This window comes from Gekko japonicus, unplaced genomic scaffold (genome assembly GCF_001447785.1).
Source record: "Gekko japonicus isolate JY-2015 unplaced genomic scaffold, Gekko_japonicus_V1.1 scaffold372, whole genome shotgun sequence".
In the NCBI taxonomy this organism is placed as follows: Eukaryota; Metazoa; Chordata; class Lepidosauria; order Squamata; family Gekkonidae; genus Gekko; species Gekko japonicus.
This window is the reverse complement of record NW_015175367.1, coordinates 1,119,269-1,142,223: the sequence shown is the minus strand read 5'-3', so window position 1 is coordinate 1,142,223 and position 22,955 is coordinate 1,119,269. Positions and strand designations below refer to the sequence as shown.

Below are 22,955 nucleotides of genomic sequence, written 5' to 3'. Positions count from 1 at the left end.
ACTAATATGGAGTAGGCTGCACAGCCTAGTTTTAGGAAGGTGAGGAAGAAGACCAGTGAGCAAAGGTGGTACGCAAGCCTAACCAGAGCGAGGATACATGGATCTCAGTAACTCTTATTTTTTAAAAAAATCTCAATGTTGACTCTTAGCAATGTCTCTCCCTCTAGTCTATTTTGATTCTAGTAGGACATTGCAATTAAAACAGGATTTGCAACATCCTTTCTTTATTGCATGCTTCAAGCATGCAAATTTAGCCCAAGCTCTCCTGACCCAGTTATGCATTCCATTTGATATCAATCAAAGGCTTGTGATTGTGAACTACTCCTTCCTTTCCTATTTTCATATCACAGAGGTCACCTTAGGGCTTAATTGCTGATGCTGTAATTAGGCCACTGTTTAAAAAGGCGTTAATCAGCATGTTGTAGCATGTGGTGTGTTCATCAGTTTGCCCAGTCTTTTTGTCTACAGATTCGATGAATTTTCAGTTAGTGTGTTGTTACAGCATCCAGATGCTTACCTCTTGGGGGAAAAATCTACTGTTCCTCCACAAAAAAAATCAATAAGAGCTACTGCAAGACACGCACTTTCATAAAGGCGCTTAAGGAAACCTATGAATGTCACCCCATCTAGCAAGGATTACCTATGTATGGTAAGCAGATCATGGCTCAGTCTTCTGTGAACACTCCAATAAATGCCAACGGCAGTTTGTTGGGAATGTTTGCAGTGTTCCTGCCATGCTTTGCAACAATGACCAAATTGCTGGTGTTTGTCAGATCTGAGAACACCAGTCACCTGGGAACAGAGCAGAAGAGAAATCCCAGACACCCTAAATCAGGGTGGTCAGTGTTTACTGTGGCAACCATCCATTTGGCAGAAGAGATTCTTATTATCATCAGCCCATTGTAGTAAGTTGATTTTTAACCATCCACTGATGGTTCAAACATCCATTTAACCATTAACTCTTACACCCAATACTCTTCATTCTTTATTTAGAATAGAATGAGTTTCACAGGAATGCAGTCAACTCTGTACTGTGTTCCTTTGCCTGAAGCCAAAAGCCTAGCTTCATTAGAAGAGTGTCGTTATGGGCTGCTCAATATTCCATTAAAAGTAGCAGTACTAGATTATTGATTACAGATTTCAGTTGGGTCTCTTACAGAGAAAATAAAAAGGAGTCTTGTGGTTATTTGAATGGAGCGAAGGATATCTGGGGGTTTTTTTTGTTTCACTGCCAGTGCATGCTGCATAAGATGAAACTGGGTAACATTAATTTAAAATATCATTCCTGGCTATAAAAATATTTGGGGGGGTTTCTGTGTACGATCCCTCTGTAATCACTCTGAGTTTATGTACAGTGACCAAGAAAGAAAAAAATGTCTACTGATGTACCACATATAGTTGCACATGAAATATAGTTCAGTCTGCAAATGGCAATAGTTTTGTTGATCGCCATAATTCTGTTTCTAAATTCTCCAGTACAGTGCTTTCAGTATAATACAGATTGCTCCTATTAAAAATCATCAAAGATTCCAATATGCGCAAAATTCTCAGAGATACCTAAGCTGCACGCAGATGAAAATAATATAGTCAAGGAAAACAACACGGTAATATTTATTATATTTTTAAAGTCTATGCTATTGGCTTTTCCCCTTCATCTTCTGACCTCATAGTGATATATAATAATGAGTATTTTAATTACCGATGCATCCTGTAAGACTGAATTGTGTTTTAAGTGGTTAATTGTGTAATTTTATCGCACCTTGGGTGCCTAAATTGTTTTAATCGTGCTGTATTTTATTGCACTGTTGTGCCTATGTAAGCCGCCCTGAGCCCGCATGCGGGGAGGGCGGAGTGTAAATGAAATAAATAAATAATAATAATCTACCTGCATTTTGTTGAGTAACAACATGCGGGAAAGGGAGAGAAAATTCAAAATGGTGGCAGCTAATGCTTGGTGCAGAATCCCAATCCCAATGAGTTTTCAGCAAAAATCATTCTTGATGGGAATGAAATCAAGTCTTTAAAAAAAGGTATGGATTTTACCTCATAGTCTAATGCTACATAAAAAACTTACAACCAGTATGGTGTGGCAGTTATAGTAACACAGTAGGAGTGCAGAGACCTAGGGTAAACTCCCCCCCCCCAACTGTGGTCCTTCCAAACTGACATAATTTCCTTGGAGGAAGGGTTAGATAAAATATGATTGATACATACGTAAGAACAGTTTGAGCTTCACTTTTGCCAGAGTGATGGGGTGATTTTGGCTAGTTCTACTTTCTTGCTGCAGTCCCCTTTTTTGTGTGGCATGTTGGCCTAGAGGGTCTTCAAGTTCTCACCAACTGCTTCATAACAATCTGTTATTGCCTTGCCTTTTATTTTCATTTTCAAACAGGTTTCTTTAAATTATTTACACTGGGAACTGCTTCCATTAGACTCCATTAGGTGATCCATGTGATGGTAGAAATACTTTCCTGTACCTTGCTGCTTTGAACAAGGGTTTATGGATCAGAGCTACTATCTTCAATTATCAATAGAACATAACAGGAAATACCAGACTATTGAACTGAACTCTGTAATTCCTTCCCACCATGAAACAGATTTCAAGAATTTTTCATTTCTAGTTGTAATAAATTATGCACACATCATCAATATATCTCATTCTCAACATGGCCCTACGTGTGGATACTTAAATCCAGATAATGTATCCATGAACAGGCAGGACAGATCTTTGAACAAGTTTGAAAAAAGTCAAGATTTGCAGAAAAATCTGAAATTTTAAAAAGAGAACAGGAGGAGGAGGAGAAAAATGGATTTATACCCCGCCCTTCACTTCCCGAAGGGGTCCTGGAACAGTTTACAAACTCCTTTCCCTTCCCCTCCCCACAACAGACACCCTGTGAGGTAGGTGGGGCTGAGAGAGTTCTGACAGAAACTGCTCTTTTTCAAGAACAGCTTTGACAGAACTAGACTTTGCTCAAGGTCATCCAGCAGCTGCAAGTGGAGGAGTGGGGAATCAAATTGGGTTCTCCCAGATTAGAGTTCACACTACACCAAACTGGCTCTACACCAAACTCTACACCAATCTACACTTTACCAAACTGCCCCCAAATAATAGAAAAGCACCTATACCTAAGTAAGATCTCAAAAGCCACTGTGGGGATTGCTACACAACCATATTTCCAGCCTTCAAACTTTGGTTTCTTTCAGTAAAAGGCATGGGAGGAGGGGCTTTCCAGGGCTATTTCAGGTTCTCAGGCCACCTGCTCCTCTCTCTCCTGTCCTAGAAGGACTCATTGCGGCCACGGCCAGCAGCAATCATCAAGTAACTTGCTACCATGCAATTTATGCAATTCACGCAGTTGAACCAGTGGCTACTGGATGACTTGTTGCCACACACACAACTTGCATGGCTCAGCAGTGGTCACTACACAACTTACATGAGTGACTTGTTACCACACAGCCTTTGCCATTTTGCCAGACTTTTCCCAGGGAGGAAAGGTAGGGAAGGAGGGAAAACGGACAGCCACTGTAGTGTTTAGTTAAACTGCCAGACTAGGATCTGGGCGGGATGTGGAATGATATAGCATAGCCCGATCTAAACAGATCTCAGAAGCTAAGCAGACCACCTCTACTTAATTATGCTTGTTTTGAAAACCACATGGGGTCACCGTAAGTCATCTGTGGTATGATGATACTTTACACGCACACACACACACAGAGAGAGAGAGGATCTGGGAGACCAAGGCTGAAATCCCTGCTCTGCCATGGAAGTTTGCGGGGCGACCCTGGGCCAGCCAATCTCGGTCATAAATAATAAATAAAACTGAAAACTCAGGGGGCAGATAAAAGAAAGGTTGGATGGCAAGGGGAAAGCAGAGAAAGTAGAATACGGGGGATGCCAGAAGAGAAAGAGGAAATAGTATGTGAAAGGGGATAGAGGGTGGAATGAAGTGATCCCTGAAAGTCCTTTCAGGCTTCCTGTTCATAAAACTATCATTCTTGCTCAACTTCCATTGTCTTACTTTGCAATAACACACTAAAGCAGAAACATAAATAGATATCTTCATTTATTTATTTAGAGAATGTATCTAAAATACAATATATTTCTTTAAATTATGACATTATTTTTAAACAGAAAGATTCTCTGTATTATACCTATGGTATCCACAGCTTTTACACATAATAGTACTTAATTTAGATCAGCTGACATTTTGTAATTTTTAAAAAAATATACTAACATTAAGACATGATTAAAATGTATGGATGAAAAGGAAAAAATATTTACACTTCAAACTTTTTAAAAGCTAAGACATTTAATGTTCAATATTACTTTCGTATTTTAATGCCTATGATAATAGAAGGTTGACAGAAGGTAATGTCCCAAATCAGATGTAAAATATCTGTATTAGACTGCATTCCTGTGCTTTTACAAAAGATTCAAGTTACTGAGTACAAGTAACCTCATATGCTCTATGAGGTTATTTTCTTCAAAAAAGAAATGGCTTATTTTTTATGTTACTTTTCATCATGCCCCTTAACTAATGGCCACAGGAAGAAATCCTATGATAGCATCAGCAGCAATTGCACAGTAATTCTTGTCAAGCATCACACCATGTTTCTATTCGTACCCTGCACACACACTGCACGCTACATACATACCCACCCTGCAGCAAATATGCTTTCCTCTAGGCCTGTGGCCCTTCACATTTCATTAGTTAGAACTACAGAGGATGATAGGTAGAAAAGAGAGCACTAGGGGAAAAAAGAGATGTTGCCAGTGCATGTATGGCAGTAGCTGGATTTGTGCTTAGCAGAAAGAACTCATCCCTCAAGGACACGGCAACGTTTAATGGGCACAGCTTATTGGAATGAGGCTCTAACTTCTCTGCCCTTCTGTGGCTGGCACGGGCGCCAGTTGTCAACCATGGGACATGGTGGCTCATTCTCATCATAGAAGGAAAGGGAACGGAGTTTGTCAATCTAGAGGGGAGAAAAAAGAACCGGGTATAAATCAGTATGAGTATCTAAATAGTGACTTTCAGCTATGGAGTATCTGCTGGAAAATCCTTCCTCTTTTTAGGTGTGTATGTATGAGTACGTGGCAGATTTCCCAGATAAGATTTCCCTTTTTGCCTTTTGCTAGTTGACACAGCAGTTTAATTTTTAATTATAATGCCCTCAGTCACCTTATCGCGATGTTTTTTCTCTTGTGAAGAAAGAGGTGAGTGTGGTGTGAGAAAAGCATCAAAGAAGAATAGACTAGAGCATATGCTTTGTACGCAGAAGGCCCCAGGTTCAGTCCTTGATTTTACCTGTTAAAAAGGTCTCAGGCACCAGGGCTACCTGCCTAAGAGAATGAATGGCTGCCACAAGTCAGAGTTGAGAAAATGAGTTTAGATGTACCATTTGTCTCATTCAGTATAAGGCAGCTTCATACCTTCATATGCTAAGTAAAAATATGTTAAGAATGTGCTGAGACTATTAACGTGCTTGACACATAATCCAGAATATAGGCCGGTTATAGCAGTTGTATGTTTGTGATGCTGTATGTTTAGAATAGCTTGGCAAGTATCTAAGTACTGGCAATACGTGCTTTTCAAAATAGCTGGATATTTTTGCTAAACATCCATAAGGATGAGATTTATTCAGTTATAGCTGAGATGTCTCTACAAGTCCTCTGAGATGCAGTCTCCAAGTTTCCCTCTGTGATATTCATGTATATATTTATTAAGATCTAACTTCAAATTTCAGAACAGATGGATTTTATTATGCAGAACTCATCCATACGTAGCACTCTCTTGTGTGTTAATGCATGTATAATCAATTGTGAGTTGTATAGTGCCATCAGGAGGTCCACCAGTGGGGCCAGGACATTAGAAGCCCTCCCACTGCTGACCCCCCCAAGCACTATGGAGACAGAGCATCACTTGCCCCAGAGCCCTTTTCTCCAACTCGAATGATAAAAGGGTTGGAACACTTTCCCTATGAGGAAAGGTTAAGGCGCTTAGGGCTCTTTAGCTTGGAGAAACGACGACTGAGGGGTGACATGATCAAGGTTTATAAGATTATGCATGGGATAGAGCAGGTAGAAAAAGAGGTACTTTTCTCCCTTTCTCACAATATAAGAACTCGTGGGCACTCAATTAAATTGCTGAGCGGTCGGGTTAGTACGGATAAAAGGAAGTACACCCAAAGAGTGATTAACACTTGGAATTCACTGCCACAGGAAGTGGTGGCGACTACAAGCATGGACGGCTTCAAAAGGGAATTAGATAAGCATATTGAGCAGAGATCCATCAGTGGCGATTAGCCACAAGGTACAGATAGGGGCTCTGGGGCAAGTGATGCTCTGTCTTCTTGGTGCTTGGGGGGGGGGTCAACAGTGGGAGGGCTTCTAATGTCCTGGCCCCACTGGTGGACCTCCTGATGGCACTGGTGTTTCTGGCCACTGTGTGATACAGAGTGTTGGACTGGATGGGCCTTTGGCCTGATCCAACATTGGTGTCTCTTATGTTCTTATAGTGGTTAGAAATAGTCATGTCTATGAACTGACACAAGTGAACTGAAACTGCTTATGCAAAAACAAGAAGAGCTACGCCATACAAGAGCATGTCTCTCATGACTGCCAAGATAGAAGGTAATTGGGCAGTAATGTGTTTTTGTGTGTGTGACGGAGAGGCGTGCATCTCAACAGATGATAGAAGGGATATTGGCTATGTACTTTTTATATTGACTAAATTTTCTACACACCTGATGTTTTCCCCTCAAATGTTTGCTTCAATATCCATCCCTTAAGGACATTAGCTGTACAACTCTAAGCAGAGTTACACCGTACTGAGTCCATCGACAGCAATGGATGTTGAAGGATGTAACTCTGCTTAGGTCTGTACTGCCAAGCACACTGAGATCTGATGTGATCATGCTCACTTTTCTGTCTTCTTGTGAAAGCTTTGCCATGGACAGCCAGTCTAGAGAGTGTGACAAGGACTAGAGAGACCTGGGTTCAAATTCCCACTTAGCCATGAAGGTCACTGGGTGATCCCTGACCAGTCTGTTTCAGCCCAGGTACCTCGCAGGGTTGTTGTGAATATAAAAATGGAGGGGAAGGGAGAACGATGTATGCCACCCTAATCTCCTTGGAAGAGCAATGTTAAAATGTAGCAGACATACAGATATGCCTGGGATGAAATTGAAAGCATATGTTTTGGCACCCACACTGAATAGGCTGGCCAAACCTGACACCTGGCAGAGTTCTATAAGAGTCTGTAATGTCTGAAATCCACCTTCCGTGTGATTTCAACCCTTCATATGTAAGTTTATTCTTAACAACACTGCACAGTATTAGTGGCTATTGGACATCGTCCATGTGATTAAGTCAAACCACAATAGAATTATCTTCAAATATTATGGCCACCAGGTTAAAAGCACTGATCAACAGAACATGGAACACATAGAAGCATGCTAAGATTTGAACCAATCCTCAGTGCTACCAAAAAAAGGAATATACTAGACAGTTGCAGCTGTACATCGTTGAGTGGTTACTTATTTAGTAAGGCAGCATGTGTGGGTTTGCTGGTACTAGTGTCCTGCTGGTTTGTTTGCCCACAGAAATGTTTAGCTTCGTCCTTGTTTTTATGCGATTTATTTTTTCGTTTAGACATTAATGGCTAAATTACATAGAGGGGTTGTGTGAGAAGTACTACATTCTGAGAAATGGAGAGTGGTGGAAACATTTATGAGATTGGTGTGGTGTTATAACAGGCTTATATCCACAGGTTGGATACTGCAGAAAATTCTTGCTGACAAAAGGGGGGGTGGACTTTCTCTGATTCCTCGCTCCTGCTGCAGACCCCTGGCTCCCCTCTGATATTGTTCCCCTTCATATTTCCTCAGTGGGGATTTACTGTGGGATCCAACCTACTATCTATTAATATTTGATACTGAAAAGAATTCAGTTTTTAAAAGTGGGAGAGAAACTGAAGTACCTGATAACCTTTTCACTTATTCATGTAGGCTCAGACATAGTTCAACAAATCCCAAATTGGCCATATTATATAATATTTTACAAATAATGTTTTACAAATACTAATGTTTCACAAATATTTGGTGTGACTGTGATTTCTCATGGTAAACTGCAGATATCTCTAGCATGGTTGGAAGAAACAGAATTCATTTTCTGATAAATACAAAGTCTGCAGCAAAAAAATATCTACCTGTTCCTTGCTGACGGTTACAGGCTGCTTCAGAACAATCCAGATGACGCATTCAAGCAGAGGAGGAGTAGTCAGAGATCCGAGGTAAGTCCAGAAATCGTGGGAGGCAGGAAGTAGACATGCGGGATCAAAGTTTGTGAAGGCAGCCTGTTTGCCCTGGAGCAGATAAAATAACTCAATAAGACAACCTACCGTGTGATTAGATGATACATACATACCTTGTTAGCAATTATGGAATTTGGACGGGAGGCTCCTTAATACTTGCCAAAAAAAAAGTGTGCTGCTATTGGAGAAGGTGGTGGAGGAAGACGGGGAGAGAGGCCAGAGCCTGAAACCAGCTCCTATGCATTTAAGACCTGTATGGCAAGGAGAGAACTGGCAGATGCAAGTTCTAAGGTCATTGTCATAGGGAAAACTGCACCGCTGAGTTTTTCCAGAAGCGTCAAGTGCATGTGTATCCAGGGATTATTGCCAGTGACAGATTATCAAATCTAGCCTAGTGAAGGTGCAACCATCTTCCTTAAAAATGATGGTGACTATGAGGGCCAATTAAAATCCTGTGAGTAAGGGCAGGCTGGGTTCCTCCCTTTGAATAGACAATATTCCTCAAGATGGTTGAAAAAAACCAGAAACACAGTTGAAAGTAGGGATGCCAACCTCCAGGTGGTAGCTGGAGACCAATGTTCCCTCTAAGCTGTGGAGTCTTGTGAGCAAAAATTCTACTTTGTGAGCTACTGGCATTAAAGTTGTGAGCAAGCTATTTGGCTACTGCATAAATCAGTTTGCTCTGGAGCCATCCTTCCTGAGCTGAGACAAAAATGTGTGAGCTGAAGGCTAAAAAACTGTGAGCGGGCTCACACTAACTCAGCTTAGAGGGAACATTGCTGGAGACACAGATCAGTCCACCTGGAGAAAATGGCCACTTTGGAAGATAGATTCTATAGCATTATTCTCCACCCCTCCCCAAACGCCACCTTCCTCAGACTCCACCCCCAAATCTCCAGGTATTTCCCAATCAGATCTGGCAACCCTAGTTGAAAGCAATGATACAAGTTCCTGTTGCATGAATGTAGTTTCTCCTGTCTAGTGAAGGTGTCCTTATCCAGCTAAAATATAGACAGTAAGAAGCTGAAAGCCTTGTAGTTTTGTACTTGAGAGAGAAAAACAGTCCCACAATGCTATACCACTTAGCTACCTCACAGACAGAAGCATTACCTTGTGTTTAATGGAGCTCAGGGAATCAACAACTTTCTGTATTCCAGGACAGGTGCTTCCTACCTGTGATATAAAAGCCATGAAGAGAAAGTTATATATGGGTACATAAGTACTTAAACCATATTCACAACCATTTATATCTCAGTGCTACAGAAGTTAATCTGTCACCTGAAGACAAAGTTTAAACGTATCTTATTCACAACCATTTATCTCAGTGCTACAGAAGTTAATCTGTCCATTAGATTTTAAAAAACTAATTAAACTATTTCAGCCTGCTCATGAATACATTTAAATGGAAATAATTTTCACTGATTTTAGTGGGATATCATTCCAAGTATGGGTAATTTTGTGCAACGTTTCCTCATCAGGCACAGGATAATTATGTATACATGAAATATGAAATACGTATAGACAATCTCAAAGTAAAGGGTAAAGTTACACAATATTTATCATTTGTCTCTTGAATACTTGAAAGCCTTCCTGGGTATCACCTTTATATATTATAAAATGAAAAGTAGCTGATCAAACTTGTTTTTACTTTGTGTAACTTATGCAAAGACTTTATATTTTGTGCTCATCACACCTGGCCACTGGAGCACAAACCTTTATACAGGAAGCTGCTCAAACAGTGCTATCCTAAACAGTTATACTTTTCTAAGTCTATAGACTAAGAAGAGTGTAACTCTGTTTAGGATTGCACCGTAAGCAAATCTAAGATCGGAGCCTCAATAATTAGCATTTATGAGTGCAGAAGTGAAATTATATGCATCTTCTTAAGTATGCGGTGTAGCTCAGTTGCATTAATCATTCATCTATTTACTGTGCAAATCTATATATCTAATAGCCAAGTTGCCCCCTCTGTGTGGATATCTAAATCTGCACTTCGGGGGCACTTGGGGGGGCAGAGAGATTTTCCTGCACACTTGGAGCAGTCCCAAGGTGTGTAGAAAAATCTAAAAAGTTGAAAAAACATACGGGGGATATTTAAATCCCCCAAAAGTAAAAGTGTTCCCTGAGCATGCGCAGAGAACACTCTGGCCATTGAGGGGGAGGCTCGGCAAGCCTAGTGGCTGGGAGCTGCTCAGGCCTCACTGCCGGTGCCTGGGGGGAGTAGGAGAAGGCTCAGTGGGCCCGTGCGGCTCGCCGCCAGTGTGGGTGGAAAAGGATTGGCGGGCCCAGTGGCTGGGAGCCGTGCGGACCTCACCGCTGGTGCGGGGGGAGAAGGATCGGTGGGCCCGGCAGCTGGGAGCCACATGGGCCTCGCCATCATTGTGGGGGGGGTGGGGGAGAAGGCCCACCTGCAGCTGCTTCCTCCTCCTCCTCCACGTGGAGGTCCTTCTCTCCCCCCATGAATATCACGGGTCTCCACTTCTTGTATCTTTATAAAGTGCATGGGCTTGTATCCTGCTACTCTGCTCAGCAAAGTGTGAGGCCCTCCTCCAGCCTAAGGAGGCTTCCTTGGACGCTCACCAGAGGAAGAGTCACTTCCATTAGTGGGAGGCCCATTAGGCTGCAGAAAGACTTCAAACTTTGCTATAGAGTGATGAGACAGAAGATGCTGTGTCTTTGCTTAGTTTCAGAGGGTAGCCATGTTGATCTCCAGTAGAAAAGCTAGATTTGGGTCCCGCAGCACCTTAAAAAGACTAACAAGACTTTCAAGGTATGAGCTTTTGAGAGTCAAGCTCCCTTTGTCAGCTGTGTCTTTGCTTCTGGCACATGTATTGTGCTGACTGATTTGTGATGAAAGCAGACCTGGGTCACAGCAGCTGTGTCACAGCAACTTCTTGGCCCCTTCTTACCCTATGATTTCTGTGATTTTTTAAAATTGACATATTCCATTCTCAGAAGGTGAAGGATTAAAATAAAGTGACCTCAATGTAGGAACACAATGTAGACACACTTAATGGCTGTGGAAGAGTAAATTCTCTTTGTAGACTAGGGATAAATCACCTTGGAGACAAAGTTCTGTGAAATCAGCAAGGAAGGCAATAAGGAAGATTAAGGAACTAACCTTCAAAAACACACCCAAGACAGCCAAGCCATCAGGATGCTTCACAGCTTCTGCAAATTTACCGTACTTTGTGTTCCAGTGAACCAAATGAAGCTGAGAATGAGAATGAGAGAGAGAGAGAGAGTTGTTAGAAAAGGCCTTCTTTCTCTTATTAAGTCATATAGTCATTTCACTGCAACACATGAAAATGAAGAACTACTCATAACTTGTTTGACCAGTGATTTCCTTTCCCATGCAGCAGAAATGCAAATATATAGATATTTGTGCTGTTCTCTCACACCATTTAGATGGTGCCTAAATGGGCAAACCGACGAAAAGATAAAACGCTTATTAGAAGCAGTAACAAAAATATCATTTGGACACTTCATGCCTGATCACTTTTATGCCAGATCACATTCAACTCCTGTAGTAATTAAAAAAAAACTTTCTTAAACAAAAATAAGAAGAGCCCTGCTGGATCAGAACAACAGTCCATCTAGTCCAGCATTCTTATTTACATAGCAGCCAAGCAGTTGCCCTGGAGGGTCAAATGTTGTAACGTGGCCAAAGAACAAGAGAAACTGGTACCACAACTTTTTTAAAAAAATGCAAAAAGTACAGGAAAAAAGAAAACAAGCTGTTGTCCTGGAGGGCCAAATGTTGTAGGTTGCAGCAAAAGGACAAGAAAAAACTAGTGCACAACTTTAAAGACCCTGTTCCACGCCATAACTGATTGATATTACTAGGATCAGGGGCGGGGTGGGGGCTGGCACAGAGCAGCACCACCCATGATTAACTTAATGTGCAAGAGAGTTCATATGCTATAATGTCTATCCTCACTATGTGTGTTAGGGTTGCCAACTTTGGGCTGAAAAATTCCTTGAAATTTGGTGGTGGAGCCTGGGAAGAGCAGGGTTTGGAGAGGAGAGGGACCTCAGTAGGGTATAATGCCATAGACTCCACCCTCCACAGCAGCCATTCTCTCCAGGGCAACTGATCTCTGTTGTCTGGTAATTACTTGTTATTCCGGGAGATTGCCAGTTCTCACCTGGAGGTTGGTAACCTCAATGTGTGGGCTGTTAAAGCCCAGTTTTGATTTGGACCATTTCTAAAGCATGTTTCTGAATATCTAATGTAGATATGGACAGAAGGCTGCTCCCAGAAAATGAAAAACAGGTCTTACCTCTGCATCGTATTTCACACCATCCACTGTGTGCTCAGATCCTTGACCTTCACGGGATCCCCAGTGAATGTGGAATTGAATCAGCCTGTAAGTTCCTTCAAGTGGGCCCCCTTTCAGCACTACAATTCAAATAAACCATGACAAACCTTATCTCCTGTAATGAAGACTAACTTCAAAACACAAAGCAGGATTTCTAACTAATATATACGGTTGCCCATACAAATCTATCTTAACAAGAGATATAACTTGAAAAAGATGCAAACATTTAGATATTCTTCCCCCATGACAACATGTTTTCCCATGTTGTTCCTACACTTGTTGCAACATCTCGGTAGTTGCCAGTGAAATAAGTTTAAAATAAATCTAATGTGAGGAAGGAATATGTTATCTGTTTCTTTGTTAAACATTAATAGATACTGCTTTGCTGGCTACCGTGTCTTAACCACCACACAGAAACCTCATTATACTTTTATGCTGTATTTTTTTCATTGCTTATGTCACACAGTGAAAGTATTAATCTTATACCAAAGGGTAGAATTCCAACATGCTTATTTATAGGCCTTAACATTTTTCATAGGACTACTGAAGACTGCTCCACACATCCATGCACATCATGTTCTCTCCTCATTTGGGGAGTGACACTAGAACACGCTGTGCATTCCAGAAGTTCTCGGTTTTACTCCCTGGTATCTCCAGTTAAAGAATCTCAGGTGGCAGATGCTGATAAAGACCTTCCTCTGCATGAAACCCTGGAGAGCTGCTGCTAGCTGAAGTAGATAATACTGAGCTAGTGTACCAGAGGTGGGATCCAGTACATAACAGCTTCATATGACCATAAGGCTAAGGTAAAGGTAAAGGTAAAGGTTCCCTTGCTCGAAAGCCAGTCGAATCCGACTCTAGGGTTGCGGTGCTCATCTCCGTTTCAAAGCCGAAGAGCCAGCGCTGTCCGAAGACGTTTCCGTGGTCATGTGGCCGGCATGACTAAACACCAAGGCGCACGGAACGCTGTTACCTTCCCACCGAAGTGGTACCTATTTATCTACTTGCAATTTCTTGCTTTCGAACTGCTAGGTTGGCAGGAGCTGGAACTAGAGACGGGAGCTCACTCCGTCATGCGGCAACTCGGGTCTCCAACTGCTGAACTAATGACCTTCCACAGCCTGCAGTTCAGCGTCTTAATAACTTGAGCCACCGCTACTTAGTATTAAATGTCTCCATTGATAAACACCATCTTATTTATTTAGATATGTATACCCTGCTTTTATACCCAATGGGAAACCAAACTGGCTTAGAACCTTGTTCACCCCCTCCTCCAATTTATACTAACAACTCTATAAGGTAAGTTAGGCTGAGAGAGCGACTGGTCCAAGGTCACCCAATGACCTCCCATGGCAAGGTGGGGATTTGAACCTGAGCCTCCCTGATTCTAGTTGGACACCTAACCACCACACCACACCGGCTCTTTAATAGCTCCTCAGTTGTGCCATCTGTTCTGTAATGGTTCCTACAGAAATGCAAGTCACCAAGTGATGTACAGGAAGAATAATGTTGAAATAGGAGGGAGCATGGAGAGATACCTTAAAACGCATTCGTTGATTTAAAATTCTCAATGTGAATACAGAGAATTTAGACTACTCAAACATCACTACCCATATTTGGTCTTTCTGTGTTCAGTGAAAGTATGAGGAATATTCTGGTGCTTGGTGAACTATTTTGACACCACCGTTTCATTTCAGTGTGAGGAATCATGTGTCTTCAGTAACGCAGAGGATGTCTGGCTGAGGAAGATCACTTGAGAATGTATTCATTGATTACATCCTCTTCTCACCATCTGTACGAAAAATCCAGTTAATGCCAGTGGCCTTTTGTGTATGGATTGTATACACAGGATTTGCTCTTCCTGTCTTTTCTTTTCGAGTGATGCAGATGGAAATAAGAACCCTAGAATTAATAGTTTATAACTGAGCAACAGCCACATGGAATTTTCATGCCACTTTGCTATTGTGTGAAATTCTAGCCGGTGCTCAAGTCATTAGATCATCTGAAGAGTAACAATGTTAAGCCAAGACATGTGAGTAATGCCAAGCTGAGAACAAACTCTGTTGCCATCCTTCACCTTGATGAGAATGCAGTAGAGTTATGCCTCAGTTCACAGAACTGCTTCTGTGACTTCCCAGAACAGGCTGTGGCATAGGAATCAGGGGAAGGCAATGCATGGGGCATCCATGAGTTCCCCAATGAACAATGTTTTCCTTGCACAGCAGCCTTTTGCCCAGGCCAATCTATCTGGATCTGCATGCCGATCAATTCCCTATAGGAGTTCTCGCTATGCAATTGGGACCTGTAAAAAGGTCTTATTAAAGATAATGCTTTTCCTTGAGAAAACAATCACAACCTCCGTAATTAAAATGGGCAGATTGCATTTTGACCTACTTCAGACATCAGAATGAAGGCCTCTCCATTCCACATACTTTATACTAAGTTGGAAACAGGGGAAAAGATCGTTGATAATGTAAATTATCTTTGTCATTATTTTGCTTTCATTTAAACGCATATTCATGATGTGCAATGATTTATTATATAAGCACATACGTTCTTTTACATGTGTAAACACACACACACAAGTGTATGGCTAGAGAAATGCAAATTAAGTGGACAGCAAAATAAGTAATTTTTCCCCAAATACCCCAGGCTTGAGTATATTGTTCTACTGATGAGATGAGACAGATTAATAAGGATATTAAAGGATTAAGCTGTGTTGTCCCTGACTAACCCACAGGCCATTATTGACAAGTTCAATCAGGGTGAATTCTAATCACCATCCAGCAGCCCAATATACGGTACAGAATATCATATTTTGGGGAACATTTCTTCTTGAAAATATGCTATCTCCCACAGCCTATGTTCAGATAAACACTTGCATCTGAATGATTACAGACAGGACCTCATTTAACCAAAGTCACTGGTTCAGAACCGACAGAACAAGTTAGGTGTCATGAAATGTTCTGATATACCACTCACCCTAAAAAACATTTGAGTAGTTTCTTCTGATAAACAGCCATCTACCCTGAGAGATGTCAGTTGGGGACTTCAAGACAGCAAGAAGGGTTGTTCCAAGGAGATAACATTAAAAAAAATACATATCCAGCTCTCCTCAAACGCCCCTTTTCTGCATTTTGGTAGTTTGCCAGGGATTATGACTGGCCTTGAATGAACTATTCAACATAATCTGGAGAAATGGGAGAAAGCTTACTTTCTCTTGGGTATCCTGGGGTACAGGTAACTTGGGGCCACTTCTTATGTGACTGTGCCCTACGTCTGGTACCTTAACCCTCTCACTGCTCCCCCCAAACCATAAATATATGCTATAAGAAGAACCATGTGTCTGTTTCATTTAACATGCATATGTTAAAGAGTCATGTTTAGCCATGGTATGTACACAGATGTACATACAACGAAGTAGAAACATTTGCTTATCTCATACAATGGTGTACATGTGATCTGTGTAAGAAAGTTGTCATATGTGAAGCAACTGTAATAAACTGTGAAAGTTTGCAAACATGTCTCCAAGTGCATACATATGAGCACACACACATTCAATATTTACTTATTTACAGTGTCCCTAAGATGGATGGAATAGAAGGGGGATTAGTTTTTTCACATTCTGATTCCAGTGGGACTTACTTCCAAGTAAGACTGTTTACAATTTGACTTCATTTGGATATATTAAAGAAACATTGAGTACTAAAATAAGAAAATATATTTACATAATTGTTCAGTACATTTTCAATCAAGAATGTTCCAATAAAATCAAATATATAGGAGTAATCTGTTTAGTAAAGGAAAATTGGGACGAAGAAACTGATGGGGCAAATGTCATGGATGAAGTGGGCTTTTTTTATAGGGTAGGTCCTTATCTCCCTTTGCCTCTCCTACCCCCACATAAGATACCTGTTTATATTCATAGATGCTTATGCATATCTGGCCACTTATTAAACAGGATGAGGAGAAATTTCAAAAACATATTGAAGTACAGAAGGGTGGGTTCTCCTTAGTTGACACCCAAACGCTATATCAAAGAGTTCAGACAGGGTGAGGCTTAACGCCCAGCAAACAGTCAATATTTAGTGGGTTCTAGCATTAAATGCCTAGGGAGTTGTTCCATTTTTTAGTTATCACCCAAAAACATTTATTCTGCCTGAATGCCTAGGGAGTTGTTCCATAATTTTTGAGTTATCACCCAAAAACATTTATTCTGCCTTGTCAAGGTTTTCACTGACAAATTTAGAGCTAGAAGACATGTATAGAAATGATAATTATTATTCCCCCCACAACATTTAGCCCTTAGAATACTTATGTTTATGACCATTACATGTTAATAAATAAGGTACTATGAGCCATTAATGAAAATGTGAACAAAGTGCATCTGTTTTAGTGCGTCTTGTAATCTTTTGCACAATTCTCTATGTGTTTCCCGCCTTCCCCAGCTCCCACCACTGAAATCTGCAGTGGTGGGTATGGGGGGGGACCAGGTAGAGAACTCTGCAAAAGATTACAAGAAGGCTTGTGGAACACATTTCCCCTAACAGCACAATGACAACCATAATGACTGGGGGGGGGAAAGCAAAGTTTGAGTCCTGTGGCACCTTCAAGCCAACACGGCTATCCACCTGAATCTATAATGACAAGGGGGGGATGCAATCCTTTCATTGCTAAGTCATATGACTTAGCAAATTAATGTGCTGTGTTGATTCTCTACCATTGGAAGGCCTTCTGGCATTTCTGATGTTGTGCTTTAAAATGCCAAGTGCCAAATCCTGCCCACCGTGGTACTAGGAGGAACTGAGCTGAACAGATGAGTTCATGCATCAGGGTTCCAGTAACAATATTTTAATTTTCTTAAGTTTTATATTCTCAGCATTCTCTCAGCAAAGGATAGACCATTTTCTAAAGCAAATGCTAAACTATTTTCTTTTAAAATGAGGATCAATGTCCATAAGAATTATTGTGCTGGTGGGCAAGAAACTTCAGGGGATTTTGTAATAATGGAAGCAGAGCCCACCTCAGTACTTGATAGACACACACCTGTATTTGTCACAAGGCAGTGTGTTTTCTAAAATGTTAAAAGGTCATTAGGATAAAATAGTCAACTTCAGTTCTATTGAAGGGAATTGTTACTGTGATTTAATCTTATCATGCTGTGAGGCACCTTGGTGTTTTAGTAAGGAAGTGACTGGGTTTTTGAATGACTGATTTAGAGAGACTCAGGAATCTGACTCAAATAATGTATAGGCCATTGAACTGTGCACATCATACAGCAAAAAAAATCCTGTGATTTTCTCCTTTATCTTGAAATTCTTTCTTTATTTAAAATCTTTATGTCCTGCTTTATCTCCTTAGACTCAAGGCAGCTATCAAAGCTACAAGTTGTGAGGGCATAAAACACATTACAACAATCAGATAGCACGATAAAAGCAATTTATCTTCCACCCAATGCCCTTTGACCTAAAACCATTTCACATGCCTTTCCGAACGCAGGGAGTGAAGGCATTCTCTGCACCCATTCTGGTAAGCCATTCCACAGGAAAAACCCACAACTTGTTGCCAAACAAGAGAATTCAGAGAGAGGGCAACACAAGGAGAAAGCTGAAGAGAGTGGCTGGTGCATGGGTGTATGCCAAGATATGTGGTTCAGTAAGCGTGGCATCCCTAGGCTGCAAAGGACTTTAAAAGTAAAAACAACATTTTGAACTGGGCCTGGAAGCAAACAGGTAAGCAGAGCAGTTGACACTGCACTGCAGTTATATGTTTCAAATGACTGACCCCAGAAAGGAGTCCAGATTAAGCTCAGCTAGATTCAAACTGATGAAGGGAGCTGGCTCTCGAACCCTTATACCCAAAAAATCTTGTTGGTCTCTAAGGTACTACTGAACTCGAATCTAGCTGTTCTACCACAGACCAACACAGCTACCCTCTGAAACTGGATTAAGCCACGGTCTGTTTACTCTCAGCTATCCTTACCCCAAGTCACTGGCTTTAGACCTTCACAGCCACCTCTGGAGGCTTAGTGATAAAGAAAGCTGAGTGTTATCTGCATATTGGTGACAAGGACCCACTCTAAAGCTCTGGATGATCTCAGCCAAAGGTTTAACATAAAGGTTAAAGAGCACTCTTAATGGAGTCCTAATTAATTTGTTAAGAACCTTCTAATGGGCATAAAACACATCTTGGAGAAAACAAAAAGTGGATACTCAGGAATATCCCCCATGGATTTGGATAACTGAAGATTAAGCTCAGCTAGATTCAAACTGATGAAGGGAGCTTTGACTCTCGAAACCTTATACCCAAAAAATCTTGTTGGTCTCTAAGGTGCTACTGAACTCGAATCTAGCTGTTCTACCACAGACCAACACAGCTACCCTCTGAAACTGGATTAAGCCACGGTCTGTTTACTCTCAGCTATCCTTACCCCAAGTCACTGGCTTTAGACCTTCACAGCCACCTCTGGAGGCTTAGTGATAAAGAAAGCTGAGTGTTATCTGCATATTGGTGACAAGGACCCACTCTAAAGCTCTGGATGATCTCAGCCAAAGGTTTAACATAAAGGTTAAAGAGCACTCTTAATGGAGTCCTAATTAATTTGTTAAGAACCTTCTAATGGGCATAAAACACATCTTGGAGAAAACAAAATACTCAGGAATATCCCCCATGGATTTGGATAACTGAACTTCTTCAAGTAAAAGTAGCATATAACTATTTTAAATAAACAATACCTTTATATCTTGCATCTATTTCCCCCCCGATAATCTATAGGGGGGGGTCATTACAGGAACGGAGTTCCGGCTGGCTCCTGAGTTGGCCGCACCCAGCAGCAACCCATTAGCATAATAGGCCACACCCAACATCAGAAGCTCATTAGAATTGGCTACATTAGGGGTGTGTGGCCTAACATGCAAAGGAGTTCCTGCCACAAAAAAAGGTCTGGGTTTTGACAACAAGGTAAACAGAATAAGAAGCAAAAGGTGGGTGTGGCTGGATGACCACACTTCTGGTAACATGGTGGCGCGGCCTAATATGCTAATGTACTGTGCTGTCAAGGGTGTGGCCTAATATGCTAATGAGTGTCTGCTGTTGGGTGTGGCCTATTATGCTAATGAGTTCCTGCTGGGCTTTTTCTACAAAAAAAGCCCTGCTGCTAACGGTGCCACTTCTGTCATGATGCTGCTGACATGATGCTGCTGTAAGCAGAATGGATCCACAGAGTAAAACCTACACTTTTGTGATTATCTTTATACCATTTTTTTCTACTTACTGTTTCCTGCTATGTGACATCCCCTAAAGATTTATGTACCCATCTGGTGCATAATAACACCGTTCCTCTTGTTTTTGTAATATCGTAAGATGATGCTGGCAACAGCAACTAGCATTTCTGCAGTTTGTGATATATAGAACTGCACAACAATATCTGATTTCAGTATGCCTTCTGTTTCCCCTATGCAATGAAAATGTAAACAGCTTGCTTTTTACAAAAGCTTCGATGAGACTATACTTTTAAAAATAACTCATATTGAGCTTGAAATGAAATCTACTATATATGCAGGTACTGGAGGACTATAAACAAGCAGCCCAGGAAATTCAATGGGGACAGCTGCATTTTTGCATCTCACAACAGGAGAAATAGCTACTTTTTCACAGCAACATAGGAACAGATGAAACTGTATTAAACTGAAAAAGGTGGGTACCCTAGGTATTGACCTGGAACCCCTTTATAACTGTGGTGAGGTAGCAATCTTGCAGGTGGTCAGGAGGAGAATTTGGGATATAGAGGCGCAGATCATTAACTCCGGCAGTCTTGGGGTTTGCTCTCCCTACTCATTACCCCTCTTTCAGGCCACTTTTTGTGGTGTGTCATCCATGGTACCGTATATCGCCAATTTGACAATCCCAGTTTTTAGGAGGGTCTTTATGCTTGCAAGGTTTAACCTTTTCCCTTCAGTAGTGGTCTCAGGTAGATACAGGGATGTTCCGTATAAGGATAGACTTTGCAACTGTAATTTTGGGGAACCTGATTCTGTCACCCATATTCTTTTTCGTTGTCCTAAATATTCCGTTATGCACAATATTTTGATTCGCCCTCTTCTCCCTTCTCAGAGAGACTTTCCGGATAGGGATTTAAATCTCTTTCTAGCAGACAAGAGCCCAGCAATAACGCTATCTGTTGCAGAATTTCTGACCCATGTATGGAAGTCAAGAGTAATATTCTGTAAATCTTGTAAACCATGCTAGGATTGCCTTGTATTTTGAGATATTGGGAATATTGGTTGATGTTATTTCTTGTACCCACCCTTTAACTTTTTCCTTTGTTTATCTATGTTATGCCGAATAAAGGTTTTCTGTTTCTAGTGACTGAGTCGATCTGTTGAGCCCAGTATGGCCTTGTCCTTTTGGTAGTGGCTGCAGGGTCTCAAGTAGAGATCTTCCCCCATTCTGCTACCTGCAACTCTTTAACTGCAAGAAACAGCAGCTGAATCTGGCAAAGAATGTGTTCTGCCAATGAAGTATAGGGCCTCCCCTTTGATACAAAGATGAAGTGCATGCAGGTAAAATTTCCTATGTTGCGGTTTTTGAAAGCCTGTCAAAAATAAACGTAGCTACTGCTGAGTCTAGGTAGCTTTCGCTTCCGCCCTCCCTCAGTCCATAAGTGAGCAGCCGAGCTACCCTGCCTGCTTCCACTCCAATCCTGTCCTCCTCCGCTCTTTCCTCCCACTCCCTGCATACTGAGACATACTCACTGCTCAGAATGAAAGTGATCCATGCCTGTGTTGCAGTTTCAGACTGAGCCACTCTGCCACATCTGAAAACTTCCACCCACCCCTCAATTCATATGTGCGTACATGCACAAATACAGGACAGGATAAATGTGAAGTCTGATTCCTGCAACAAATGTCATTAATTTCAAAACGACACCTCTACAATCAAGGCTTTGTAGATCTGTGTGTCTTAATGACAGAATTCAGCTTCACTAAGGGGCTGGATTGCATAGACAGGGTGCCTTTTTTTGGCTTCATCTCCTGGGTATTGCCGCCAAATGGATACCCAAGAAGCTATGAGTGACGGAACTAAATAACTATCCCAGCTGAAAAAGTTATTCTGCATTTAGCTCTGTGCTCACTATGGCTCTGTTTTCCCAGCAAATACTGACAGCAAAATGGGGTACTGCAGTTTAAGTATACTTTGGCTACACTCCACCGAACCGTTTCACCCCCAGAGCTGGAAAAGAAGCAAGCTTTGGACTGCAGCCTTTGACACGGTTGCAATACTGTTTGGGAAACTCAGAAGACAAAGCTATTCCAGGCTCTTTGAATTTGTTTTCAGAACCATTCCCTCAATGGTGCTGCCAACATGGAGAAAAATAGGACACTTGCACAAGCAAGTCAAACCAGGCAGCGTCTCATGGAGAGAGCTGCTCCTGATGGTTGCTGTTGGTTAGGTGGGGTATTTTTTTTTTTAACAATGGCACCATTTCCGACACTAAAAGCTGATTCACATTCATTGTAGCTGAAAGCTGTGGCACATGCAGCCAGCTGAAAAACGGCAATGATTAAAGAACACGTCTAACTCTTACAGGAACAGCCGCAAACAGCAGCTTTGCTTACAGTGTTCCACTGAACATGGAATCCTGATCGGAATAGAAGCTAATGAAATGAGGGTGTGTTTTTTTGCTTTTTAATTTGGCATGGCTCTGCAAAGCACACGGCGCTGAAAGGGATGAGTAACCAGCCCTTGATGAACTATGTGGGAAGAACATACTGCTGCCTGTACTGAAAAGCTCAGAGACTTCTCGAAGGAAAGCATTTCAACCTGCTAATAGCTCTCCTCCTCTGGGATAACCTTGGCATGACACATACTCTTGAATGCCAGAGGCACCCTGTCTCGAAGAACTTCCCCTTATTTCAGTTTGAAAGAACATTGCACAAGTAGCATTTTCACGCATCTGCACTCTTCTGGAGGAATTCTCTGTCTTCCACATAGATGCTGCCCCCCCCCTCCACGGAATCTTTTACATTTTGACTTTTTGTTTGACCTGGAGTCCTAAAGAACACCAAAAAAATCAAGCATATATATACTGAATGCTGCCAAACTGTTGTCTTTTTTTTTAATCTCTGTAGCTTACCCCTGATCTTCCACCACAACTATTTTAAATGATGTGGCACGTATCAGATATGGTAGTGTACTTCCTAGGGGGAAGAGTATAAAAACATAGAGCTAGGAAGGCTTTGAAGCTCATGCCCTTGAATCCATTGCATAATGACTGCTCAAACATAAGTCATTCTGCACCATGCAGACTGAACGC

At 41.5% G+C, this 22,955-nt stretch overlaps 1 protein-coding gene across 1 annotated transcript in view; it reads right to left on the bottom strand.

The window, feature by feature from the left end:
- Window positions 1-4,238: 4,238 nt before the first annotated feature.
- The window catches only part of CA2 (carbonic anhydrase II), a 21,080-nt gene continuing 2,363 nt past the window's right edge, over window positions 4,239-22,955 (bottom strand). The window contains exons 3-7 of the mRNA XM_015425469.1: window positions 12,602-12,720; window positions 11,440-11,532; window positions 9,429-9,491; window positions 8,214-8,369; window positions 4,239-4,980 (exon numbers count right to left, since the gene is read on the bottom strand). Coding sequence (XP_015280955.1) covers window positions 4,861-4,980; window positions 8,214-8,369; window positions 9,429-9,491; window positions 11,440-11,532; window positions 12,602-12,720 — 551 coding nt within the window. The 3' untranslated portion in view covers window positions 4,239-4,860. The remainder of the gene's footprint in view (window positions 4,981-8,213; window positions 8,370-9,428; window positions 9,492-11,439; window positions 11,533-12,601; window positions 12,721-22,955) is intronic.